Raw genomic sequence first — 24,362 nt, forward strand, 5'->3', positions numbered from 1 at the left:
AATCTTAAAAAAAAAAAAAAAAAAAAGAAAGAAAGAAAGAAAAAAAAGAAAAAAAAAAAAAAGGAAGATGGCTTAAAGAACACAAAATTTCCTTTTTAGAGCTGGCTTTAGGATTAAATTTTATACCTATTTTCAATTTCCGTACTAGAGATCATAGTCCTATGTCCTTGACTTTATCACTGAAAAGAGCTGGCTTTCCTACACATCACTGTAACCGACATAAACATCAACTCACCACACAAATGTTGCCAAATTTGTCTGCCCCCGCCACAGTGTCATAGTCCAGGAGGCTAGCTGTAGTGACCCATCGTGGGTAAGTATCATCAGCGAAAATGATAAGCTGGTTCTCATTACGCTTGTATCGAACCCAGATGAAACTTTCTTGGACATCAGACACAATTACCCTGTGTCCAATAGTCTGGATCCCAGAGATGTAATTGGCAATATGCTGGGAAAAACAAAGACATCAATGGGTATAACCTTGAGATTCAGAACCCAGAGACAGTTCAGCTTCTCCTGATTGAAGCATATATTTATATATGACCTACAGAATGGCAGTCAACAATAAATTCCTAAAAGATGGAAAAAGAGCTAACTGGTTTTAATACAGTGGAAATGTATGCTCAATTCTCACAGTTAAATACTCTGTATTTAACAGAAATATGGTTCTTAGTGTGTCCACAGGACAGAAATATGGCTCTTAGTGTGAAGAAGTCAAGAAACTGACCTAACTTTTGTCCTTCTCAAGTCACAAAGGCCTAATTCTAAGGCTGGAATGGAGGATCTACAAGAACCTAAAAAGACATATGATTTTAAGTAACTGTCCACTATCCCACCAATGTTTCCTCCTTCCTCACTAGCTAGTTCTGATTCCCTGTACAAGCTATTTACCTTGTTCTCACACTTTCGGAGTAACTTCTTCTTCCCCAGGTCATAAACTCGCAGAAGCTTCCCCACACCAATCAAGACCCTCCCCTGGAATGGAGCAATGGCAGCAGGGACCTCTTCCACTGGAGTCTGTGAGAAGAAAAGCAGGCAATGCAGCTATTAGAACACCAGCCATATGCTAACCGTACCCTCTTGACCCCAAATGTCTACGAGACAGTGTGTGATCACCTTTGGCTCCTCAGAGAAATAAACCACACATACAAGCCTATGAACAGGTCCCACAGTGCACTGTACGTCACTCAGCAAATGGATCAGTGCCACAAGCCAAAGGAAGCCCTGAGGCCTGATGAATGTGGTCTCAGAGCCTGTGCTAATTCAACTGGTGCCACAAACAATGAAGCCTCAATGCAGAAGTGATTCCTGGTTGTGGATGGATGGGAAAGGAGTGCTAGTGCCAAGTGACATCTCAGTTGTAAGGGAGATACAATGAGTTTAGCACAAAGAAAAGAACATTGAGTAATTACTTCCTAGAGGACATTCCCCTGGTGAAGGGCTAGAGCAGCTACATGCATATGCTATCCATGTGGGAGAATGGGATATTTTCCCTCTTAATTTAAAAATTGTGATAAGATACACATAAAATTTATCATTTTGAGCATTTTTTAGTATACAATTCAGTGGCATCAAACATGTTCACAGTGTTGTGCAACCATCACCACCATCCACCCCCAGAACTTTTTCATTTTTCCAAAGGGAAAGTGTATCCATTAAATGTTAATTCTCCAGAGGTCACAAATTGCTGCCTGCTTAGTAAAACCAGTAAACAAGGGGCCAATTCTGTGTGCATCTATGTCACCATTGTGGCTGGTTAGTATATAGGCTTCCTGTCAGACTCCCAGGCAGTGGAGCTTCACTGGAGCATGAGAGCCCCAGCATTTTCTGTGTGCCACCAAAAGATGGAACATCATCAATGAGCTGGCTTCCAAAATGGCCATCAGAAGACCTGACCCATGACTTAAGCAAAAGTGGGAGAGACCAGTAGGACCTAAGATCCAGGAGAACCAATGGCTGGTTCTTACCTTGTGCAAAAACTCCAGTTTTTCCCCATTATTCACGAGCTTGTAGGTATAGACAAAGCCCCCAGCTACAGACCTGGGATTGAGAATCAGGTCTTTGGCCACGCCCACCAACACATACCAATCATCACCAGTGTTGGAAAACCTGCATACAGCCACACTGTAAACAGAGAAACAGGAGTCGGGTATTAACTACAGCCCAGAGAATTCCTGCCCTCAAAACCCTAGATGTCCAGAGCTCCTTACCTAAAAGCGGCCTCATTCTGTTCTAGCTGGACAAGATCCAGCGTGTTCCCTTGAATAGGATTCATCACTCGGATCACAGAGGCCCACTGCCCATTGCCAGCTTTAGGAGCTCCAAAAATGGACTCAGGAAGGTTTTCATTGAGGAATGCTGCTGCCATCTCTGCAGCAAGCTCCCGCTCATCCTCCCCTGCTGCTTCTACCATTTCCTAAATTAAAAGAATCACAAACACAAAAACAGAAGAGTTGGTATATTCAGAGGTAGATGGTGGGTAAGAAGTGGACAAGTAGCACAACAGTTCATATCCTGAATAGCAAAGTCTGTAGGCCAAAACCAGATTTTTCCCCAAAATGAAGATTAAAGGGAAAGGTGTACAGACAAGGGGAAGAGAGAAAACCACTGAAGGAAAAAACCAGGTACTTTATTTTTTAATGTCAAAAAAACCCAACATTGACTGTGGCAAATACTTAGCAAGTGGTCTCAGACACATCAAACAAAAACACCACTTTTCTACCTAACCTCCCTGATTTCCCTCACTACGACTCTTTGTCTCATCTCTTCTAGTCGAGATACAGTTTTGCATGATGGGGCTATTTGGGTTTTTTTTTTTTTTTTTGCTGGGAAATGATTTCTGGAAAGAACTAGTGTTGTGGAGAATTGAACACTGTCTCTTTTGGGCCCAAATCTAGGAAACAAATACACAGGCTGTTTGGGAAGCTCAAGGATTGAAGAACTCTGTTCCAGAAGGAAAGCTGAAAACTCAATAAACCCAGGTTCGTGTATTAGTCCCAAGTCACAAGAAAACTTCTAAAACCAAGGATAGGGGCAAGGGCTCTGCTTAAAAGCCCTGAAAAGAACGTGGGTCTTTTTTTAATGTATAATATACTATAGATATATATATATAGATACATATATAAAATGTGTAATATGATCAGCAATTATACAAGTTTAAACTTTTCAACAATATTTCATATGAATGCCTTTTAACTAAACCCTAAAGTCAGTCTCATTACCTCGGCCATTTGCTGCTTCCTCTGAGCTTTTGTTGCCTCAGTGTAGGCATTGTGGTCCGTCTCAATGATGATAAGGTTGTTACTCTCAGGGTGAATAACAAATTTCCTGGGTGTGTACTGCAGTGGAAAGGCCACCTGATTGAAGACAGCACCTAGCTTCTCCAATGCTAAAATCCTATGGGGGAAAAGGCAGGGAATCAACAGATCACTCACTCAGGATTTAGAAACTCCTATCAAAATGGCCTGTGACTGGTCACACAAATGCATTGATCCCTAAAAGCTCTAGTTGGCATATTCCTCTCTTTGGAAAGAAACACTCCATCAGGTATTTTACAAATATCTGAATGATGAAATTAAGTGTTTAAGCATCAAAAGTGGTCATTCTGCAAGAAGGAAAAAAAAAAAGTTTCACATAAAGAAAACAAAACCCAAACCACCGATCCTTCAGTTTTGATTCTTCTGGTCCAACCCACATAATGATCTGTCTTATAAAGGCACCCTACCACGACAAGCAGATTCAAAGTAGAGAGAAAACCTGCTCTCAGGACATACCCAACACAGGAGGCAGCACAGATATTCCCATGTTGTATTCCTAAGAAAGTATGTGGCTAGTGAACATCTAAGTAGAACTTATACCACTGGTGATACCCAACAGGACTTCAAGCAGTTTTCAAGTGGACTTTAATAATTAATAAGCTTTTGTGCACCAAAGAACATCACTGAGAAACTGAAAAGACAATCTACGGAATGGGAGAAAATTAGGAGAAAATACGTGCAAATCTTATCTGATAAGGGCATTACAACTAGACTATACAAAGAACTCTTAGAATTCAGTAATGAAAAAAGAATTATCCAGTTAAAAATAAGCAAGGGATCTCAACAGTACTCCAAAGAAAAATAGCAAGAAAGCACATGCTTATCATTAAGCATCAAAAAACTGTCCATCTAAACCACCATGAGATACCACTTCACACTTACTAGAATGGCTGGAATCAAGAAGTCAAATAAATGCATGTGGGTGAGGATGTGAAGAAACTGAAACTCTCATACCTTACTTGTGGAAAACAAAAACAGTGCAGCCCCTTTGGAAAGCAATTTGCTTTCCAAACTCCTCAGAAAGTTAAATACAGAGTTACCACAGAACCCACCATTCCACTCTTTCAGATATATATCAAAAAAAAAAAGAAAATATATGCCCCCCCAAAAAACATGCACAAGAATATCCACAGCAGCATTATTCATATGTGGAAGTGACTAGTTTTGACAGTAATTACTCTAAACACTGGTGTTACTAAGAATTCGGCTATTAACTATTTCACACAGTGGCCTTCCCTGAAAGATTCTGTTCTGGGGAGGAAACGCTCTTCTGCTACAAAGTGAAAAAATCTGTGGCTGTGGCCACATTTATAGGAATTCAAAAGAGAAGGAGCACCCATAAATAATGTGAATGTCTATGAATGAGGCTAGGTCTTGACTGGCAGAGATGTGGGTGGGAAGCATGCCAGGGCACAGAGTAAAAAAAACCATGAGAGAGGAGACAGCAATTCTGCTGGAATAGAACGTATATAAAGGCGTGAGGGTTAGAGAGAAAGAACGATGACTGGAAAGATCCTGAAAGGTGCTGCACAGAAATCTGGGAGTTCACCTGGTAAGTTACCCACATAACAAGAGGGTATAGTTCCTCTTGATAGTGTTCCTCTTACAAACAGTTACAACCAAGGCAAGAACACAGGTGGTGTTAAAAGATTAAAGAAGAAAAAATGAAAACCGAAACTTGAGAAAGTCAAACTGAATATAGCTTATTTTTCAAACCGAATAGCCATCTTGCAACAGAACAGTACTTGCTCCAACATCATTGCGTAAACAATAGTTGTTCAACTTGCAAAAGGCCTAAATAATTTATACTGAGGTTAAAATTAGAAGATGTAACACTGCAAATGACAGGACCAAATAAAAAAAAGTTATCAGCGAACCAATGCCTGCCAGCTCTAAAACTAATCCAATAGTACTGCCCTGGAAAAACAGATGGTTTAATCTCAAGGAAACTGAACCATACTGCGGAGTATATTAGAACTTGGCCCTGAAAATCTAAACAGAAGCTACAACTCCAAAAATCAAAACTTGGCTACCAGGTACTTAAAATCCTGAGACAAACGAAGGTTTCAGTTGCAACACTCTAGTGCCATGATGAAGAGCTGGCTCTCTGCCACTGCTTCGTAACTTCTTCCAGCACACTGGCAAAACCACAATCCCAGCCACTGGCAAAAAGGATTCCCACTGGGCTTGAACCATGGGACTCTCACCTCAGAGTATTGGTGGAGATGGCAACAATACCCTCAGGACACTGTTCAGAGGCAAAGCCAGATGCAAACTCCAGGGTCTCGTAAGACAAGGGGGTGAGATGGAAACGAGACTGGTAGGAATAGCTCAACCATGACCGGCTTGACATGGCCAACACCTGAGGAAAGAAAAACATTCCAACATGCTTGGGGAAAAGACAAACATGCAATGCTAACCAAGCACCCCATCTGCAAATTTTAGTCAACAGAATATCCCAAGGAATTGTTGGAACCTAAGACTACCTTAAGAAAAAAGAGCACCAGAGGTGCCTGGGTGGCTCAGTTGGTTAGTTAGGTGTCTGACTTGATTTTGGCTCAGGTCATGATTGAAGAGTCTTGAGATCCAGCCCCCGGTCAAGTTCCACACGGAGTGTGGAGCCTGCTTGAGATTCTCTCTCCCTCCCCATGTGTCCCTCCCTCCTTGTGCACGCATGCACACTCCCTCTCTCTTCTCTAAAAAAAGAGGAGGAGGAGGACTGGAGAAAAGGACTGCCTTAGTATTTGCTAAAAGCACGGGCCACAAACCATATGAACTAATCACTCAATCTCTCTAAGCCTCTCTAAGGCTCAATTTCCACATCAGTAAAATGCGAACACTGTAACAAGGGAGGATCGTTTCAAGAATTAAATGCAGTAACAAAGGGGCTCCTGGGTGGCTCAGTGGGTTAAAGCCTCTGCCTTCAGCTCAGGTCATGGTCCCAGGGTTCTGCATTCGAGCCCCACATCGGGCTCTCTGCTCAGCAGGGAGCCTGCTTCCTCCTCTCTCTCTTTGCCTGCCTCTCTGCCTACCTGTGATCTCGATCTGTCAGATAAATAAAATCTTAAAAAAAAATGCAGTAACAAATAAAGAACTAGCATGACACTCAGCAACAATAACATTCTTAGTTACAAAGGACACAATGTTTCCTAACCTCTTTCACCTTACATAGTAAACCCTGGTATTGATATAAGGTTGCTCATGGGTAGTTATACTCCTGATAAGAGGTTTCTAGCTACCTCTCAGTCAGCTCCATTTGCCCACCCTAGAGCTGAACAGACTGATAACCTATTTCACCCATAACCAAAACGTAGCTCAGTACCATGGAAAACTCTGCATGAAGGGACCCAAGACTTCCCACAGAAAACCTAATTAAGAGAGAGCTAGTATCAAACTAACTATGTATGGGTGAATTACTGAAAGAAAAGCTGATACCACTAATGTCCAAAAATGCAGCCTGCCCCCTTTCATTACTTACTGCTTCCTGGCCTTGCATCCGGACACGAAAGAGTTTCACAGGACGAGACCCCAGGTACCTAGTACGTGTGTCAGACAGATCCCCAGTCACAGGGTCCAAGACAGTTCTCAGCAGCACACCATTCTAACAAAAAGGAAAAGAGTGGGTGAAGCCTACCCCTAATGGAAGCTCCCTGGCTACTGCATAGAATACATAAGTTCAGAACAAGTGAAAGGAAATGGCAGGGTTTAAAGAATATCCCAATAACCAGACAACAACTCATTCACTCCCTGACTAAATCACTCACTCAAGTAGTTACTGAACATTTACTAAGTGAAAAGCACTTATTTTTCACTACATATCTGTTAAAATTCTTTCTACCACATATGCTAAACTCTTCTTTATCATTTTAAATCTTAGGACATATGCATAGTTAAGGGGTGCCTGGGTGGCTCAGTCAGTTGAACATCCTTAAGACTTGTTTTGGCTCAGGTCATGATCTCGTGGGTCATGGGATAGAGTTCTGCATCAAGCTTCATGCTCAGTGGGGAGCCTGCTTAAAGATTCTTTCCCTCTGCCCATCCCCCAACTCATGCACGCACTCTAAAATAAGTAATCCTTAAAAAACAAAACAAAAAAACATGTATAGTTAAAATAAACAAGGCCTGCTGTGGTTTCTAAATGCCATTTCTCCTAAAAAGATTAAGACTCTTGGGATGCCTGGGTGGCTCAGTCAGTTAAGCATGTGCTCAGGTCATAATACTAAAGGTCCTGGGATTGAGTCCCACATCCGGCTCCCTGCTCAGTGGAGAGCCTGCTTCTCCCCCTGCTTGTGCTCGCTCACTCTTTCTCTGACAAACAAATAAAAATCTTTAAAAAAAAGAAAAAAAAAGATTAAGACTCTTAAGAGAAACAGCTAATTCAGGTCTGGGGAAAGACTATTTCAGGTAAATACAGGGGCACTCACTCTGTTTTACCAGAAGGAAGCACCGGAAGATAACATGGTCATGTTAAAAGGACAAAGGAACTAACTTCAAAAGGGAACTCCCACCCATCTAAAATGAGGCAATTTAGCATCCAAAAACTGAAAGACCATAATAGTTTGAAGCACAGATACAAAAAAAATCATCAAGTTCATAGGTTATTAAAAAGATTTTTACTTTATCAGTCCCCACTTGAGATTGCTGTGGCACCAACTCCTTACTGTGAAAACAGATGAACAAAGTATTTATCCTTTCCCTGTATGAACTATCTTTTGGGGTAAGAAAATTTTGTCTTTTGAGAGAAGTTCCAGGTAATGAAATGAAGAGTATAATAGAAAATCATCATTTCTCAATCCCTAATGACATAACGGATCTAGGCAATGGGCCTAGTAGCAATGCTACTGGGTAAAAGGCTGACAGGGAGCAGATAATTTAAAATAGATACTAACATTCTAACACCACTAAAATAGCATAAGCAGACATTACATGCCTCCTGATGTGAAGTAACAGAAAGGGCACCACTTATAAAACACTGTCTCCCACAAAATATTAAATCTGAATCTTATCAACCTCTCCACCTGTGCTATCCAATTCTATAATCAAACCACATGTGGCTAGCCAGAATCGTGATGTGCCATTAAGTATAAAACACAATATATGAGATTTCAAAGACTTTGTTCAAAAAGAGAAAATAAAGTGTCTTAATTCTTACACCAATCACAAATTGAAATGACATCTGAAGTATTCTGGGTTAAAGAAAACATTAAAATTAATTTCATCTGTTCCCTTTTTGTGGCTACTGGTATATTTAATTGACACATGTGGCTTGCACTGTATTTTAAATGGACAGCATGGTCTAGATCCACCCACTACTTTACAGGAAATACAGATGACAGACAAACATTAAACACACAAGGAAAGACTGCCAAATTCAGAAGGTGGAAATTTCTCAAGACAAACGATCTGGTTTCTTTAAAAAAAAAAAAAAAAAGGAGGGGGTAAAAATTATTAAAAGACACATAAAGGGATAGGTCATGCAGAAGGTGCAACTGCAAATGGCTTTCTGCAGATCCTAAGTACAACCAAAGATAAACATTTTTGGAAAAACAGAAACAAAACAAATCAAGAAAAGCCAGAACATGAACAAGATATCAGATATCAAAGAACTGCTGTGTTGGGCATGGTAATAAAATTGTGGCCTAAAAAGAAAACAACGTGTACATCTATTGTGGCTACATTCTCAAGTATTTATAGATGAAATGACAAATCATCTTAGATTTGTTCTATCATATTCCAGAAGAAAGAAATAAGGGGGAATAGATGAAACAGCAACAGTATAATGTTGGTAACTAATAAGACTGGTTGGTGATGGATACACTGAGGGTTGTTACATTAGACTAATGTCTGTGCAGTTTGAGAAATTTCTAAATTAGGAAATAAAATTAAAAAGCAAAAAGTACCAGGGCTAGATTATTTACCCAGGGGGTTGAGCAAATAATCATTAAGGAAAACGGAAAGTATATGGTCAAAAAATATGACTGACGCTCTGCTACCCTTGGGTTCTGCTTTTCACGCAAAAAAGAGCCCCACTGCTTTGACAATAGGGAACATCCAGGGATCCTCTGTTACTAAAGGAGTCCATTATACATAAAGAGGTTTTAGTTTCCAAAAGCTGCATATTCTAAGAACTGCAAAGGACTCTTGAAACCCCTCTAGTTCTGGGGCAACTGGGTGGCTAAGTGGGTTAAGCCTCTGCCTTTGGCTCAGGTCATGATCTCAGGATCCTGGGATCGAGCCCAGGGTCTCTTTGCTCAGCAGGGAGCCTGCTTTCCCCTCCCTATGCCTACTTGTGATTTCTCTGTCAAATAAATAAAATCTTAAAAAAAAAAAAAAAAAAAAGAAACCACTCTAGTTGTGACCCAGAGTAGTGATGAAAACACATTTGTATCAAAGACTATGAAAACTTTGTCCTAGGCCTGACTTGTTCTAATTAGAGCTGACAGAAACAGAACACAGCGCAGCACCGTTCACTTTTCATAAGATGGTAAACTGTAAAAGGCACAGTAAATGCCCATATTGAACAGGGACTACACAAAAGCTAAAGAAGCCCTGAAACCAACAATGTGAGCCTTAGATCTCTTACCTGTAACCCAATATTCAGGTATAGGAAGCCAATAGAGCCCCTCTCCCCCAGCTCATCTTGTTTCTCAGTACCACCCATCTCCACAATACACAAGGATTCGGGCTGAGCTGGGAGCGCCTGCATGCTCAGAGGCTGCAAACAGTCCTAAGGAGGAAAGAAAAAAGAGTATAACATGGGAAATGACCAATTTTGGAAAAATCTACCCAGAGAAATCTAATTGGAGGAATGGAGAAACAACTTTCTTGTGGACAGTGGCATCCTATACAGTAAGTTCTAAATGGGTTACTACTAGTTAAACCAAATCTTAGAATAAGCTCTGGAAAGAACCATGCTTTCCTTTCTGTAAAAATTTCCGAAGTAAATAAGCAAAGTATACCTATTCCTGAAAGTTAACCAAAGCCCAGGGCCAGTCCCAAGTCCTTTTTTTTTTTTGCAAACAATCTTCAGTTGTTTTTAACAAGGCTTAAGGCAAGAGAGCATTTAGTAGTCCGGGATCAGGATCTTTAAAGTACTGAGGTGCGCTGCTATGATAATCAGGAGAAGCAGCCAGTGCTGACTGCAGGGACTAGCCCAGCTGATCCCAGAGAAGCCCATGAGGAGTGGGCCAGAAGCTCAGGTTCCAGTGGGAAGATCCTTGGAACTCAAGAGTAACACTCACTGATGGATCCAAAGAGATGATTCTAACAGTATTGTCCACTAGCCCCACAGCCAGAAAGCGAGACCGCTGCTCTCCAGGAGGCACGTTGGCCAGACTCATGCACACCACATCTGCCGACATCTCCTTCCGCTCTGTGTACTCGTTCAGCTGTCCTGACTACAGAAGTGAGACAGAAAGGTGACAAACCACTCCAACTTGCCCCTAAACCCTGGGCCTGGGAAAGGAAGGAGGACTGTTAAATTCCTTTTCACTTTTTCTCACTCCTCTTACTATCATCAGTCACTAAGAATTTCTCTACTTAAGATACCAAGACTGAATACTTTAGGATAACAGCAAGCAAAATTACTGACAAGACAATCAAAACAACGTCTTTGTCTTTGACAAATTCAACAGGCTACAAATTTTATAAGCAAACCTAGTTCTCAGGAAACAGAAATATATAAAATTATCTGTTCATGAAAATACTCTGGGTGAAAGAGATTTCAAATATGGAACTTAAAGACAAAGAAATCTCAACCAGAGGTACAGTTAGACTCTCAGGTTGGCCACATCCAGAAACTAAGAGCATGTAAGTATACCCAACATCCTTCCATACAGAAAAGCAAAAGAAAATTTCTGAAATGGCTTCAGATTATAAAAATTAAAACTTACAGCCAATATTTGGTGGAAAAGCAGAGTGTAAAGGGCAAGAGAAGCAAATATTTCATTGCTGAGATTTCATAATTCCAGTTAGAATTAAGATATGAACTTACCCTCCCCCTCACCCCACCCCCAACCCCACCAGGCCAGAGTGGCTTATGTACACTTTCCCTCTTGAATTTTCCTGTGAGTATCATCTAGATACTGGACTACAACTCTCATCTTTACCTCTGGACCCTAACACCAACTCCCACAATAAATGATAAAATAATATTGAATAATAATATTGATAAATAATTGAATAATTGAATAATAATACTGATAAATAATATTGAATGATACAATAACATACAGGATCCATCTCAAAATAGACCAGCTCTCCTCCTGTCAGGGCGATCACCACCTGTCGCTGGTTCACTGCACATTTTACAATCGTTTTCTTTCCAGGGGTCTTCCATTCATTGACTCGTTTGTCTGCTCTTATGTGCCGAATACCATCAGGATACACCTAAGTCAATGACCAGAAGGAAACTGGACTTTAGCAATGTGACTCACTGCTCAGCAAGACCACATACCTAACAGATGGGTCACTTTTGTCAGAATTGGGAGCCACTGCATTGAGTTGCCATTGGGTCAATGACAAAAAGGAGTTACTAGGCCCTGTATAGATCAACTTAAAACAAGTTCATGTTTGCAATGTCCACTTCAAAAGAGTTTTTCAAAGCTCATTACTGTCAGCACAGCAGCCTACACCACAGTAAAAGGACAAAGTAAGGCAAGTTAAGTTCTCTCGCTCTGGGAATCCTCACCTGCACCAAGGCGTCATCTCCTAACAACGAGCAGGACAAGGTTGGGGTGGTACCCAGAAACCCAGAGTCAGTCACTTCTTCCACAGTCTCTCCGATGGATAACACCAGTGTGGCATTCACGAAAGACACAATGATGTAGGCATCAAACTCATCTGCAAGAGGGAACAGAAGAGGAGGTGGTTGGCTAAGAACTCATTAGTTACAAAGCTAGTTGAGATATACTAAGTTTTCTCTTCAGAAACCTTCCAAGGCACTTCTATGTGTAGCCATCACACACACACACACACTCATGTGGCAAACGACACAGGATGATCCAAAAGATAACTGAAGGTCATAACAGCCTATAGATACACTCTGCTTCCTTAAATGCCTAAATACATTGAGTAAGTATACCCACCCCAATAGCTCTGAAAGTTAATTTTCCTTGAGGAATTTGCTGGAAAAACACAAGATGACAAAGCAGGGTAACCAGGCAGGAAGAAATTTTGAATACTACAATATTTACATATACCGAAGTGAGAGCTTATTTATTTGTGCCAGATGCAAATCTCAATTCATCCTTAAAGATAATCCTTATAACCAAGAAAGGTCTCCAGCCTCTTCCAAAAGAAGTTAATGTGGGAACATAAGAACTAATGAATAAAACAGATTACTTAAGCCTCAATGAGACTATCATTCTCAGGTTCATAACTGAGAATCCCAGGATGTCCCAAAAGGAAGGCGTTAAGAGGATTACCAGGAAGTTGTGGGGGGGGGGGGTCTGTTTATATTGTCAGTCCTTGACCTCTCTACTCTTATTATTGAAAAACGCAACTATTCAGTGGAGACAAGCAATCCCATTAGGATTTGCTTTTCTTTTAACAAAACATAGTTATGGATAAACAAACACGAGTAAGTTTCTCAAAGTCAGAGGATCTGAATACAGGCAATCCCAGAAGTTTCTCATACAGACCCCATAGTTAAAGACCACCTATTTCCCATATATTCCATCCTACACATAAAAACAGCTTCTGTGTGTCTCCCACATCCAGCACCATGTTTAGCATTATGCTTGATAAATGCTGAAGAAAGGAAGGGTGTATTTATTTTTCATGAAGGACTGAGATTTCCCTATTTTACATCTGAATTTTCTTTATCAATTCCCCTTTCTGTCCCCCTTCCCTCATAAGAAATCAGGTGAACAAGGGACAGAACTACAAGTAGACAAGGTACTAAATTAAGTTTGTTTGTTTTTTTTGGAGAAGGTACTAAATTATACCTCACTCGTAGCAGAAGGAGCTATAGGGCGCTGTGTGCCTGAGCCCTTGTCCAAAGCTTAGTACCATAGAGCTGATCCTCTCCACTCCCATCAAGGACAGTTTGGATTCTGATTGTTCCAAAGGTGGTTCAGCTAAACCAAGACTATTCTACTAGTTCAGCAGAATCAGTGTTCTTCACAGAAAGAGGTCAACTGAAGACATATCACTAGTGTAGCCTAGACTAGCAGTACTCTGCCCTACGAGCAGGACATACTCAACTTGACAGACTATAACCAACATTTTAAAACAGAAATACATAGAAATTAAATATAATTTATAAAATTGCTTTACACATGAAATTAATAACCCAGTAAGGGTGAGTATTATTTTCCAAACTCCTACTCAATACATGCATATACTGACTGGGTGGCTGAAAGGCAAGTATCAAAGATCTTTCCCAATGGGTATAATCCAATGGCTATACCAGGAATCCAGAATAAGGGTTCAAGTTCCAAATCATAAACACTGGAGAAGTAGATAGCTAGTTTTAGATTATCTTTGTTATAACCGTTAAGATGTATCAAATGCTTTGGGGACACGTTATGGCTTCGTAAGACAACACTGTTCACCACCATGTGAGTAAGGACATGGTTATCCATGAAATGGATGACTTAGTAGTTTGCAACAAAACCAAAATGAATCTCCACACAATACCAAACTTGGAAGCTTTACTCTAGCTGTTTTTGAAATTTGTAATGTGTAAAAATAACAGAAATTGCTTAATTTTAACTATATGAATATTGTGTCCTTTTCCACACTCTCATTACTGAAACCCAATATCCTAAAAGCTGTGCCAGAGCAAATTAAAGCCAAACAACAAAGGGCTCTTAAATGGTCAGGATTTCTGGTCTTTTCCTTCAGTCAAGGGGAAAGGGAGAAACCTGCAGCAGAGACCGTGGAAATTTTTAACTAAAATGCAAGAGAATGAGGAGAGGAAGGAAGGTGGGCTGCCTGGGTCTTCACCCTCCCTTTGATCCAAGGCCCCAGACTGCTCAGATATAAAAATAAAGAGATGCTCAGTGGACTGAAATAGGATCTTACATTCCCTGAGCAATTCAACAACCACTAGAGCTATTTTACATCACAGACTCCCTCATAACATCCATTACCCTGTGAATACTAAGCACACTCCAACTTTCCTCTCCATGCTACAGCCAGGAGGACCTATAGCGGCCAGTTGCTCATGTCCTAGGAAAGTTATAGGTTAAGAGTTGGAATTCAGAACATAATCAAGCTAAATGACCGTAAATAATGCCTTGCCTTTTCCCAGAAGTTACAACTTTCATATAAAAGAACATTAGTTCAGGGGCACCTGGGTGGCTCAGTCAGTTAAGCCTCTGCTTTGGCTCAGGTCATGATCCCAGAGTTCTGGGATCAAGCCCCCTGTCAGGTCAGGCTGCCTGCTCAGCTGTGCTCGCTCTATCTTGTGCTCTATCTTATGCTCTTGCTCTATCTCTGTCTCTCTAATAAATACAAACTTTAAAAATAAAAATCTTGTGCATACGTGTGTGTGTGTGTGTGTGTGTGTGTATGAAGGACTTAGTTCATACCTCAGTGAAGAATCTATCAGGGTATGAGAATGCATCCTTCTCACTTAAATAAAACTTCTGAGCATCGCTAAAGCAGCCCACAGGGGAGGGAATACTTTATTCTCTCCTCTGCCTTAGTATCTGAAGCTCAACAAACAGCTCACTCTAAAAGGAAAGTGAGTGACCATACAATGACTTGAGCTTCCAGTATTCCATTCTCGCTTTATACGTGGGACTACTTGGTGCCTGCCTTGCCTCAGCAGTCCTGATTACACTCCCCAAAAAGGCGGCTTTCTCCAGGACTTGAGTCAGTACAGCTGGAACAGACAAAACTCCAAAGGAGTGTATGGAGTTAAGGCTTTCCTAGCTATACTTTCTTTTAGCTTAGTGAAAGACAAATTAGTCATATTTTCCACTAAGGGAAAAAAATACAGAAAGCTGATTCCTGCCTCAGACCATGTAATATACAGGCAGATGGGCGTGCATCTCTATAATGCACAACAGCCAACTGCAAAGTTACCCTCTGAGAGATGCCATCCGGGCAGTCATATTACTTTGTGCAGATCCCTCTCCCTGGGCAACTCTAAGACCCCATGGTAGACCCTAGCAGTACGTACACACCTGTGGTGATCAGCACCTTCACCAGCCACCTGTGGAAGAGAAAAAAAGGCTTGGTATTGGTAGTGTGCATCACCACGTACCAGCCAAGGTTAGTAGTTGCCTGGAAGACTACAGCATGTGTGGACATGTGGGCTATTCACTCAACAGTTAACTTGGGAATATCTGGAAAGAAAATGAACAGAGAGAACCTGACCTTTTTTGTGGGTGATCACCCAAATTACAAGTTTCTAAAAAGTAAAATTTATTAGGATGTAAGTCTTTTCCTAGATTTTGGTATTTAGAGAAGAAAAAATTTCCACTACAAGTTCCACCATGCAACATACTGCTGATCACTGACTCATTAAGCACTATCAAAAAAGCCTTTTCTGATTCTCCAACATAAGCCCATTCCCTGTCCTCTAACACAACCTAGCAACATGCCTGTACCTTTCACTACAGCAGAACACACAGTTTTGTATACTTGTCTTCTTTTTTAGAGGAAGGATCCTATCTTAATCACTCTGAGTGCAAGGTGGACACCCAGAAAGATTGCAAAATAGAACTTAACCTAAAAAACAGCAAGAACCACAGACAGCCACTACAGGGTTAGTCAAATGAACACTGGATTGGAAGTTCAGAGACTGTGCTTTCGGTTTCCATTACCCTCAGTGTACTATCTTGGAAAAGTCAACCTGTGTGATTTTTCTGCCTTCATCATAAAAATGAGGGGTAACCTTTTTATAAATCTAAACCCTTGTTGAAGTTTAAAAAGTAGAAAATGAAACACAAAGACAGGAAGGGTACGGAATACTAGGATTTTATCTCAAGGGCTCAAAAATTCAAAGTGTAGACAATGTTTGCATCAAGCTGTAATATCAACCAGTCACAAAGCTAAAGGTAACATCAATACTGACCAGTTTCTCTATGAAGACATTAAACAAACTGAGGAAATCCTTCTAAATCAATCATCTAAAAATTATCTTCTCAGCAAAAATGAACCTACTAATTTCCTGTTTGCTTCTTCTTTTTCATCTCAGACTTGGCTCAAATGTCCACATGAAAACAAAATCCACCACAATGTGCATTCTACTAATATGAAGAGGTTTCCCTCCTACACATTTCCCAGCTCCCATAAAATCAAACATCAGAACATCAAAATATCAGGAAGATTTCCAGCTGTTTTCCTGAAAATGCTTTGTATGCTGGCCAGGGTGCTCTTACTCAGCAGGCCCACATTCCTAAGGGAACAAGAGGAAGATGAAGCCTAGGAATAGAAATGACCTACACCCCCAAAGAATCCAAGGGAAAATGAGAGTTAAGTTTCAGTTCTCAAATTCAATTAACTCAAGACTTTCCTGCTGGCTATTGCCCTATTATGCATTTTCACATGAATTTCAAAATTTTAGGATGAAGTGGCCCATTTTTATCCAGGAGCATGGACTCCTGTTGCCTCCATCCCCTCTTTTTCACCCACTTTAAAATTCTAATTCCATTCAATCAATCTTAATCTTGTGCTCACTTCGGCAGCACATATACTAAAATTGGAACGATACAGAGAAGATTAGCATGGCCCCTGCGCAAGGATGACACAATCAATCTTAATCTGAACTTTTCTGAAGCACAACTACACCCACTAAACGGGACTAATAAGCTTCATTAAATCTCTTAATACCTAGAACAACACCTTCAACTTCACCGTGGTTTCAGCACAATAGAAGAAAACACTGAAGAAAAATGAAGAAGTGAAAACTCCCTCACACCACACCTCTTACACAGATGGAACCAATACCGTCAAGATGAATACAGTACCCTTACTCGTGCGTAATAAGGGTGAAGGCATCCTGATTCAGAATCTGAGAAATGTGATGTCAAGCCAGAAAATGTTTCTAGTATATCGCTAAAAAAAAAGCAATATAGAAATATTTTGAATGCAGACACCTAAGCCTTCTATTGTCAATGTCACCCAGACCCACTTTCTGACTATTGGGAATGGGCTGCTTACCTTCAATATGCCGACGCACTGTCCAGACAGCATTGGGATTACCGGGTAACTCAGAGACAGCCATTTCTGATACCTGACAGAATAGGAGACAAACCACAGATCCAGTGAGCACAGAACTTAGCTCCTTGCTTAAAACTACACTAGATAATGGGATTCTGAAAAGGCAGTGCTCATACTGCATGTTGGATTAAAAGAATGGAACCAGCAGGGCACCTGGGTGGCTCAGTCGGTAGAGCATTGACTCTTGATCTTGGGATTGTAAATTCAAGACCCATGTTGGGCTATAGAAATTACTTATATATTTTTTTAATTTTTATTTATTTATTTGACAGAGAGAGAGATCACAAGTAGGCAGAGAGGTAGGCAAAGGGGGAGAGGGGGGAAGCAGGACCCCACTGAGCAGAGAGCCCAACGTGGGGCTCAATCCCAGGACCCTGGGAACATGACCTGAGCCGAAGACAGAGGCTTAACCCAATTGAGCCACCCAGACGCCTGGGATTACTTAAAAAGGGGGGGGGGGGGGGACTTTTTTTACAAAGAGAATGGAATCATTTTATTAAAAAAAGAAAATAAGAAAGTTTAGAACCAAAAAGGGCTGGAAATATTGGCAATCTCCCTAACAAACCTTTGCAAAAAGTGATGGAACATTCAGGATAGCTGTTGCATCAAAAACTATGCAATTTCTTTCAGTATGACGTGCCTATATCTTCCTCAAGAGAACACATAGAATCAAACAGGCCATGATCTAAGTTAGCATCCCATTTCTTCCCTAGCTCCCTTAAGGCCAAATCCCATCTCTCTTCAAGGACCAATTCAAATGCTACATCCTTTAGGAAAAAACCTTCCCTTATCTTCTTGTGAGGCAGTCCACTCTCCCTCCTATAAGATCTCAAAGAAATCACCGTCTCCTAAGGCATTTATCTAAAAAGTGATTTCAGGAATTATTCTGTCCTTCCTACTAGATTTTACACTCCTTAAGGTTAGAATCAAGAGGGCGCCTGGGTGGCTCAGTGGGTTAAGACGCTGCCTTCGGCTCAGGTCATGATCTCGGGGTCCTGGGATCGAGTCCCGCATCAGGCTCTCTGCTCAGCAGGGAGCCTGCTTCTTCCTCCTCTCTCTCTCTCTCTCTCTCTCTCTCTGCCTACTTGTGATCTCTCTCTGTCAAATAAATAAATAAAAACTTAAAAAAAAAAAGGTTAGAGTCAAGAATCCTCTGAATATCCTATAGGTTCTCAAACATGAGAGGAAATGAAATATTTGGGATGAACTAACAGTGATCTAGAAGGGAAAACTAAGTGTAGGTTACAGATGAACTTATGATACAATCCCTGTATTTTTTCTGTAAATACAAAACCATTCCAAAATAAAAATGTTACTATTTTTAAATGACCCAGAAATGATTTTCTTAAATACTATACCATGTAACCACATGGTTATAGAGAGAACTCACGTATACCCATTAAAGGCAGTAACTTTTTTTTTTTTTTTTAACTCAACTAATAATATAATAGGAACACCTTAATCACGGAACAGGAGAACTGAGTAAAACTTCATCACCAATAACTCCTAAGTGTTAGGAGTGCTATACTCTATAACATGTGACAGTGACCCTGCTCAAAAGAGACCATAATCTAGCTTAATAACAAGGTTCAACAAATAAATATGGAGGAACAAAAAAATGTTTAACAATTTCAAAATGTTTTTCTGTGTAACAGAGATCTTTTGTAGACCTGGAAAAAAGTGGGAGGGGGTGGAAGACTCGAAAACAACAATTCTTAATTGGATCCTTTATCTCTTACACTGTACACAAAATTTTCTGTTAATGCACATATGCACTTCTGGTGGAGAATTTAGCTTTTGTTAAATGCTGGATGGTATCTGATGAGTGATCAAAAACTGTTAGTATATATTGGATTTAAGTCATTAAAAATTTACTAGCCTGATGAGTATTTTGGCAGAGCCAAAAAATTTTCAAATACCCTGAAACAGCAGTATTAATAGCTAGCATAAATTAAAAAGATGCTCTATGCCAGACTTTGAGCTAAGTGCTTCCTATGCATTCTCTCACTTAATTCACACAACAATCTTTAAAACAGATACTATTATTAAGCTCATTTTATAGAAGAGAAGAAACAAAAGCTTAGTAATAGCTACTAAGTGGTAGAGCCAGAATTCAAAACCAAGGTCAGTCATCTTGTCTGTATTCCAATAAAAATTTACAAAAACAGGCAGTGGGTCACTGAGAGCTTATAGCGTGCCAACCCCCAACTCTAAAGCAAACTGCCGTAAGAAGCTTTATTTTGCTCTTAACAGAATCAACACCAGGGAACTTGCTAAAAAAAAGCATCAACTCTAGAACCAAGAGGATGTGGGATTTGAGTGTCCATGTCACCTAAAAGATCCAGCAATAAAGAATTAAATAAATTCTGATCTATCCACTACAGTGGAATATTACAGAAACATTAGGGGAGCCTGGGTGGCTCAGTGGGTTAATGCCTCTGCCTTCAGCTCAGGTCATGATCCCAGGGCTGTGGGATCGAGCCCCGCATCGGGCTCTCAGCTCAGCGGGAAGCCAGCTTCCCCTCCTCTCTCAGCCTGCCTCTCTGCATACTCGTGATCTCTGCCTGTCAAATAAATAAATCTTTAAAAAAAAAAAAAAATTAAAAAGAATACAACATAAAAAAATAAACTTAATAAAATATACAGTATTAATATAGTTAAAAACACATAAATAGGGCGCCTGGGTGGCTCAGTGGGTTAAGCCGCTGCCTTCGGCTCAGGTCATGATCTCAGGGTCCTGGGATGAGTCCCGCATCAGGCTCTCTGCTCAGCAGGGAGCCTGCTTCCCTCTCTCTCTCTCTCTGCCTGCCTCTCTGCCTGCTTGTGAACTCTCTCTGTCAAATAAATAAATAAAATCTTTTAAAAATAAATAAATAAATAAAACACATTAATACCTAAAAACTTTGAATACAGACCAAGATTAGAAGAAAAGAGAATAAAATGCTCCATGCAGATTTCCTCCATGTTTTAGCTGGTTAATGTGGAGCCAGTAGGGGTTATCTCCCCCCCCTTTCAACCCCATTCGACAATTTTTAAAAATGGGTCTCTCGTACTAACATGATAAAGATTCGGAAATTTAAACTTCGTTACAGAAAAAGAGGACAAAGAAAAACATTTTTTCTTTCACAGAGACATTAATCACTTATCTTCTAGAATAAAGCCATAAGCTGCTTTTTCAATGCTTCTCTCCAAACCCTGCAGATGATCTAAATAAAAATTGCCAGCTTACCTCAAGTCCATGCCTTAGGACTCTAAGAGATGATCGCGGTCCCCTACCACATGCCACATAGAGCTGTGGTGTGTCTTCATTGGCCAGATCAGCTATCTGAACAGAGAAAAAGGCAAAAAAAAAGTCTACTTGTACCAGGTTTTCAAAACTAAACCTGATTTTCTCTGGGGGGACAAAGTACTTGTTAGTTTACTAAGATTATATATTGGCTACAAGCCGTGTAGCATTATGGGGAAAACGCTCGTGTTCGAAAAAGCAAACCAGTTTGAAGCAACAAACTTTACTAAGAAAGAAAGGCCTATATCAGTTTTTCAGTTAGCAAAATTTTTAACAGCGAGTAAAAAGAGTGTTATAGAACCTTGAACTGAAATTTAGTATATCCTTTCAACTAAAAATATAAACTACAATATTATTACAGTATCAGTGACTGTGTCACCAATAAAAATGACTTTATTCGGGGCGCCTGGGTGGCTCAGTGGGTTAAGCCGCTGCCTTCGGCTCAGGTCATGATCTCGGGGTCCTGGGATCGAGTCCCACATCGGGCTCTCTGCTCAGCAGGGAGCCTGCTTCCCTCTCTCTCTCTCTGCCTGCCTCTCCATCTACTTGTGATTTCTCTCTGTCAAATAAATAAATAAAATCTTTAAAAAAAAAAAAATGACTTTATTCATATAACATTAAAATTTATATACCTCCCATTATTCCTCTCATCACTACTTCAAAATTACATTCAACAGATCTGCTAGACTACACATTATCGAAGTTGCCTTATCAACAAATACTCCTACAATGTAACTCACTAGCCACTGGGGAACACCTGACTGTTTAGGCACCAAACGGGGAAGACATGTGTTATGTTGGTATCCCAGACATCTAGCTGCTTTCCAGTACATTTTTTGGTCAATAATGAGTCCAATCATTTGTACTAGTTTTGTCAAACAAGTCAGTTCAAGTGAAAATTCTTAACTGTAAGACAATACAGCTTACTGTAACACAGACAAACGTGCATTGAGTGCATACAGCCTTCACAATGATCTCTTCCTTAAAAAAATTAACTCACCTACTTCAAATGCACCATCTTGTTATTTAAATAAAGCCTTGATAAAGAAGCACATCAATTACTTTTTCATAACTGAAAAAATACCTTGTTATCTTGGTTTATGTTTATTACTACATGCATTTAAAAATATTATTCAGACATAACATCTTTAAAAAAAAAAAAAAAAAAGGAGCGCCTGGGTAGTTCAGGCTGACTCCTGATTTTTGCTCAGGTCATGATCTCAGGGTTATAAGACTGAGCCCCACATAAAGCTCCAAACTGTGCAGAGTTGGCTTGAAAGTCTCTTTCTCCCTCTGCCCCCTCCCCTGCTCACATGTGCGCGCACACATGCACGTGCTTTCTCTCTAAATAAATAAAATCTTTAAAAATAAATAAATATGAAAACATTATTCAAAGAAGAAATCCAGTTGCCTCACCAGGCTAGTAAAGACACCATGGCACAAAAAAATACTCAGCCCCACTACAGACACCTGAACTTTCTGCTAATTTTTATCCTTTATCTACAAACTATACCATTATTTCTTCAAATTCCAATGGGGGGGAATCACTAACAATCTATTTAGGAATTACTTAGTATTTTCTACTGCCTCAGGGCTAATTTCTCAAAAAGAAAGAACAAAAGCAGTTAATGTCAAGAATGGTTAATTTTGGGGCGCCTGGGTGGCTCAGTAGGTTAAAGCCTCTGCCTTCGGCTCAGGTCATAATCTCAGGGTCCTCGAATCCAGCCCTGCATCAGGCTCTCTGCTCAGCAGGGAGCCTGCCCCCCCCTCACTGCCTGCTTGTGATCTCTGTCAAATAATAAAAATATCAAAAAAAAAAAAAAAAAGAATGGTTAATTTTACCAGAAATAGTGACTTAATGCTGACTCATTTTCCAAGCACTCAGTAAACAAACCTCTCTTCATTAAAAGTGTGATCAACTAGACAGGGGCTGGTGCCTAATGGTCACTCAAACTCCAGCAATCCAGGATACAAAGGCATGGCAAAATTCCTTCTACAACTGAGTGTCACCAGCGGGGCACAGTCCCCATCCTGGCTACCTTGGGTTCCTCCCTGAGAATGTATTTAAAAAAGCTGTTCCGGACTGATCAAAAGGACTCTGGAGAATTTTAAGAAATGGTGTGTTAAAATAAGATAGAGGTGTTCCTTGACGATAAATATTCATAACTATTAAGTGCTAAAAGATCAATTCCAGAACACTATGAAGTACACGAGTCAATTTACATTAAAAAGAAAGGGGTGAGGCTCAGTGGGTTAAGGGGTCAGACTATTGGTTTCAGAACATGGTCTCAAGATCTTGAGATCAAGCTCTGCATCAGAGAGCTCTGTGCTGGGCCTGGAGCCTGCAACAGATTCTCTCTCTTCCTCTCCTCTCACCCGACCCCCCCCACACTCTCTCTCTATAAAATAATAAAAGAAAAAAAGAAACATGTAACACACACAAACACATACGTGCACTGACAGATCCAATGAAAATCCCTGTAAGCAAACACAAGCTGTTAATAGCGGCATCCTCGGTGAATAGAAAGTTGAAAATAAGATTGGGAGTAGGAATTTTACCATTTACCTTTTGTATGGTTTAGAATTGTTATATTGAAAACAAGTTATAGAATTAAAAATTAAAAGTCTAAGGATTGATGGAGTGGTTTTTAGTTCTCCACTTTTCACCTTTAACTACTTCACCTTTACACTCTGGTGATTTCCAGATACGGTGATGAACCTCATTCTTAGACTATATCTTAATTTAACTGCAGTTAAAACTTTCAACTCATTCAGATACAAAAACATTTGGCTGGTACTGTTCATTGTGGAAGTGACTGGAAAGACCCACACCTGGCAAAACAAAATGGGAGATAGACTGTCCAATTCATCAACCAGCACAAGGTTCTTGAGTGGTCTTGGTTGGAAGAAGAATGTGTCTCCTTCTTCCAGAGGCATGGCAGATGAAAACTCAGGTTCTTCATCATCGTCTCCAAGATGTGCAATTTGATATAAGTAACTGGGGAGAAGCACAGAAAAATTTAATTAAAAACCTTCTGCCTAAAGATTATGTTTACCATAAACACAATGCTCAGAAAGCACTTTCCAAAGATCTAATCAAAATTCTAACATGCACTATTAAGTCAGCGTCCTAGTTTCAAATCTGTTTATCTAAGTCAGGTCTTCTTTCTTAAAAGAGAATGGATGAAAAAATTAAGACTACTGAATTCAGGGGGCATGTGACTGGCCCAATCAATAGAAGATGCAACTCCTGACCTCAGAGTTTTGAGTTCAAGCCCCAGGTTAGGCACAGATCACTTAAAAAAAAAAAAAAGACTACTGATTTCAGATTGGTACAGTAAAGGACCTTAGCACCATGGTGTTTAAAAGCACCTGGCTTCCACTAGAGTACCTAGGTCTGAATACCAGCTCTGCCTCTTAACCAGCTACATATTTTTAATCTGTACGTTCGTCACTTGTATCAATTTATGAAAATAAATAGTACCGTCCCATAGAACACAATGAGTATGTAGAACTGCGTATGCATGGAACCTAGGAAGACCGGTGTTTGTCAAATAAAATGGAATATACAAAATAAAATT

At 40.2% G+C, this 24,362-nt stretch overlaps 1 protein-coding gene and 1 non-coding gene across 2 annotated transcripts in view; one reads left to right on the plus strand and one right to left on the minus strand.

Annotated features, from left to right (window-relative positions):
• SF3B3 (splicing factor 3b subunit 3) overlaps window positions 1-24,362 on the minus strand; it is a 42,467-nt gene that overhangs the window by 4,280 nt on the left and 13,825 nt on the right. The window contains exons 9-22 of the mRNA XM_059381172.1: window positions 23,614-23,779; window positions 20,725-20,820; window positions 17,436-17,508; window positions 12,007-12,158; window positions 11,550-11,705; window positions 10,559-10,714; window positions 9,901-10,044; window positions 6,796-6,918; window positions 5,525-5,679; window positions 3,222-3,396; window positions 2,211-2,416; window positions 1,968-2,124; window positions 892-1,017; window positions 236-448 (exon numbers count right to left, since the gene is read on the minus strand). Of these exons, the coding sequence (XP_059237155.1) occupies window positions 236-448; window positions 892-1,017; window positions 1,968-2,124; window positions 2,211-2,416; window positions 3,222-3,396; window positions 5,525-5,679; window positions 6,796-6,918; window positions 9,901-10,044; window positions 10,559-10,714; window positions 11,550-11,705; window positions 12,007-12,158; window positions 17,436-17,508; window positions 20,725-20,820; window positions 23,614-23,779 (2,098 nt within the window). The remainder of the gene's footprint in view (window positions 1-235; window positions 449-891; window positions 1,018-1,967; window positions 2,125-2,210; window positions 2,417-3,221; window positions 3,397-5,524; window positions 5,680-6,795; window positions 6,919-9,900; window positions 10,045-10,558; window positions 10,715-11,549; window positions 11,706-12,006; window positions 12,159-17,435; window positions 17,509-20,724; window positions 20,821-23,613; window positions 23,780-24,362) is intronic.
• On the plus strand, window positions 16,945-17,048 carry LOC132006282 (U6 spliceosomal RNA). The gene has a single exon (XR_009401048.1). It is a non-coding gene; the product is annotated as a U6 spliceosomal RNA (small nuclear RNA).

This window comes from Mustela nigripes, chromosome 17, assembly GCF_022355385.1.
Source record: "Mustela nigripes isolate SB6536 chromosome 17, MUSNIG.SB6536, whole genome shotgun sequence".
NCBI lineage: Eukaryota > Metazoa > Chordata > Mammalia > Carnivora > Mustelidae > Mustela > Mustela nigripes.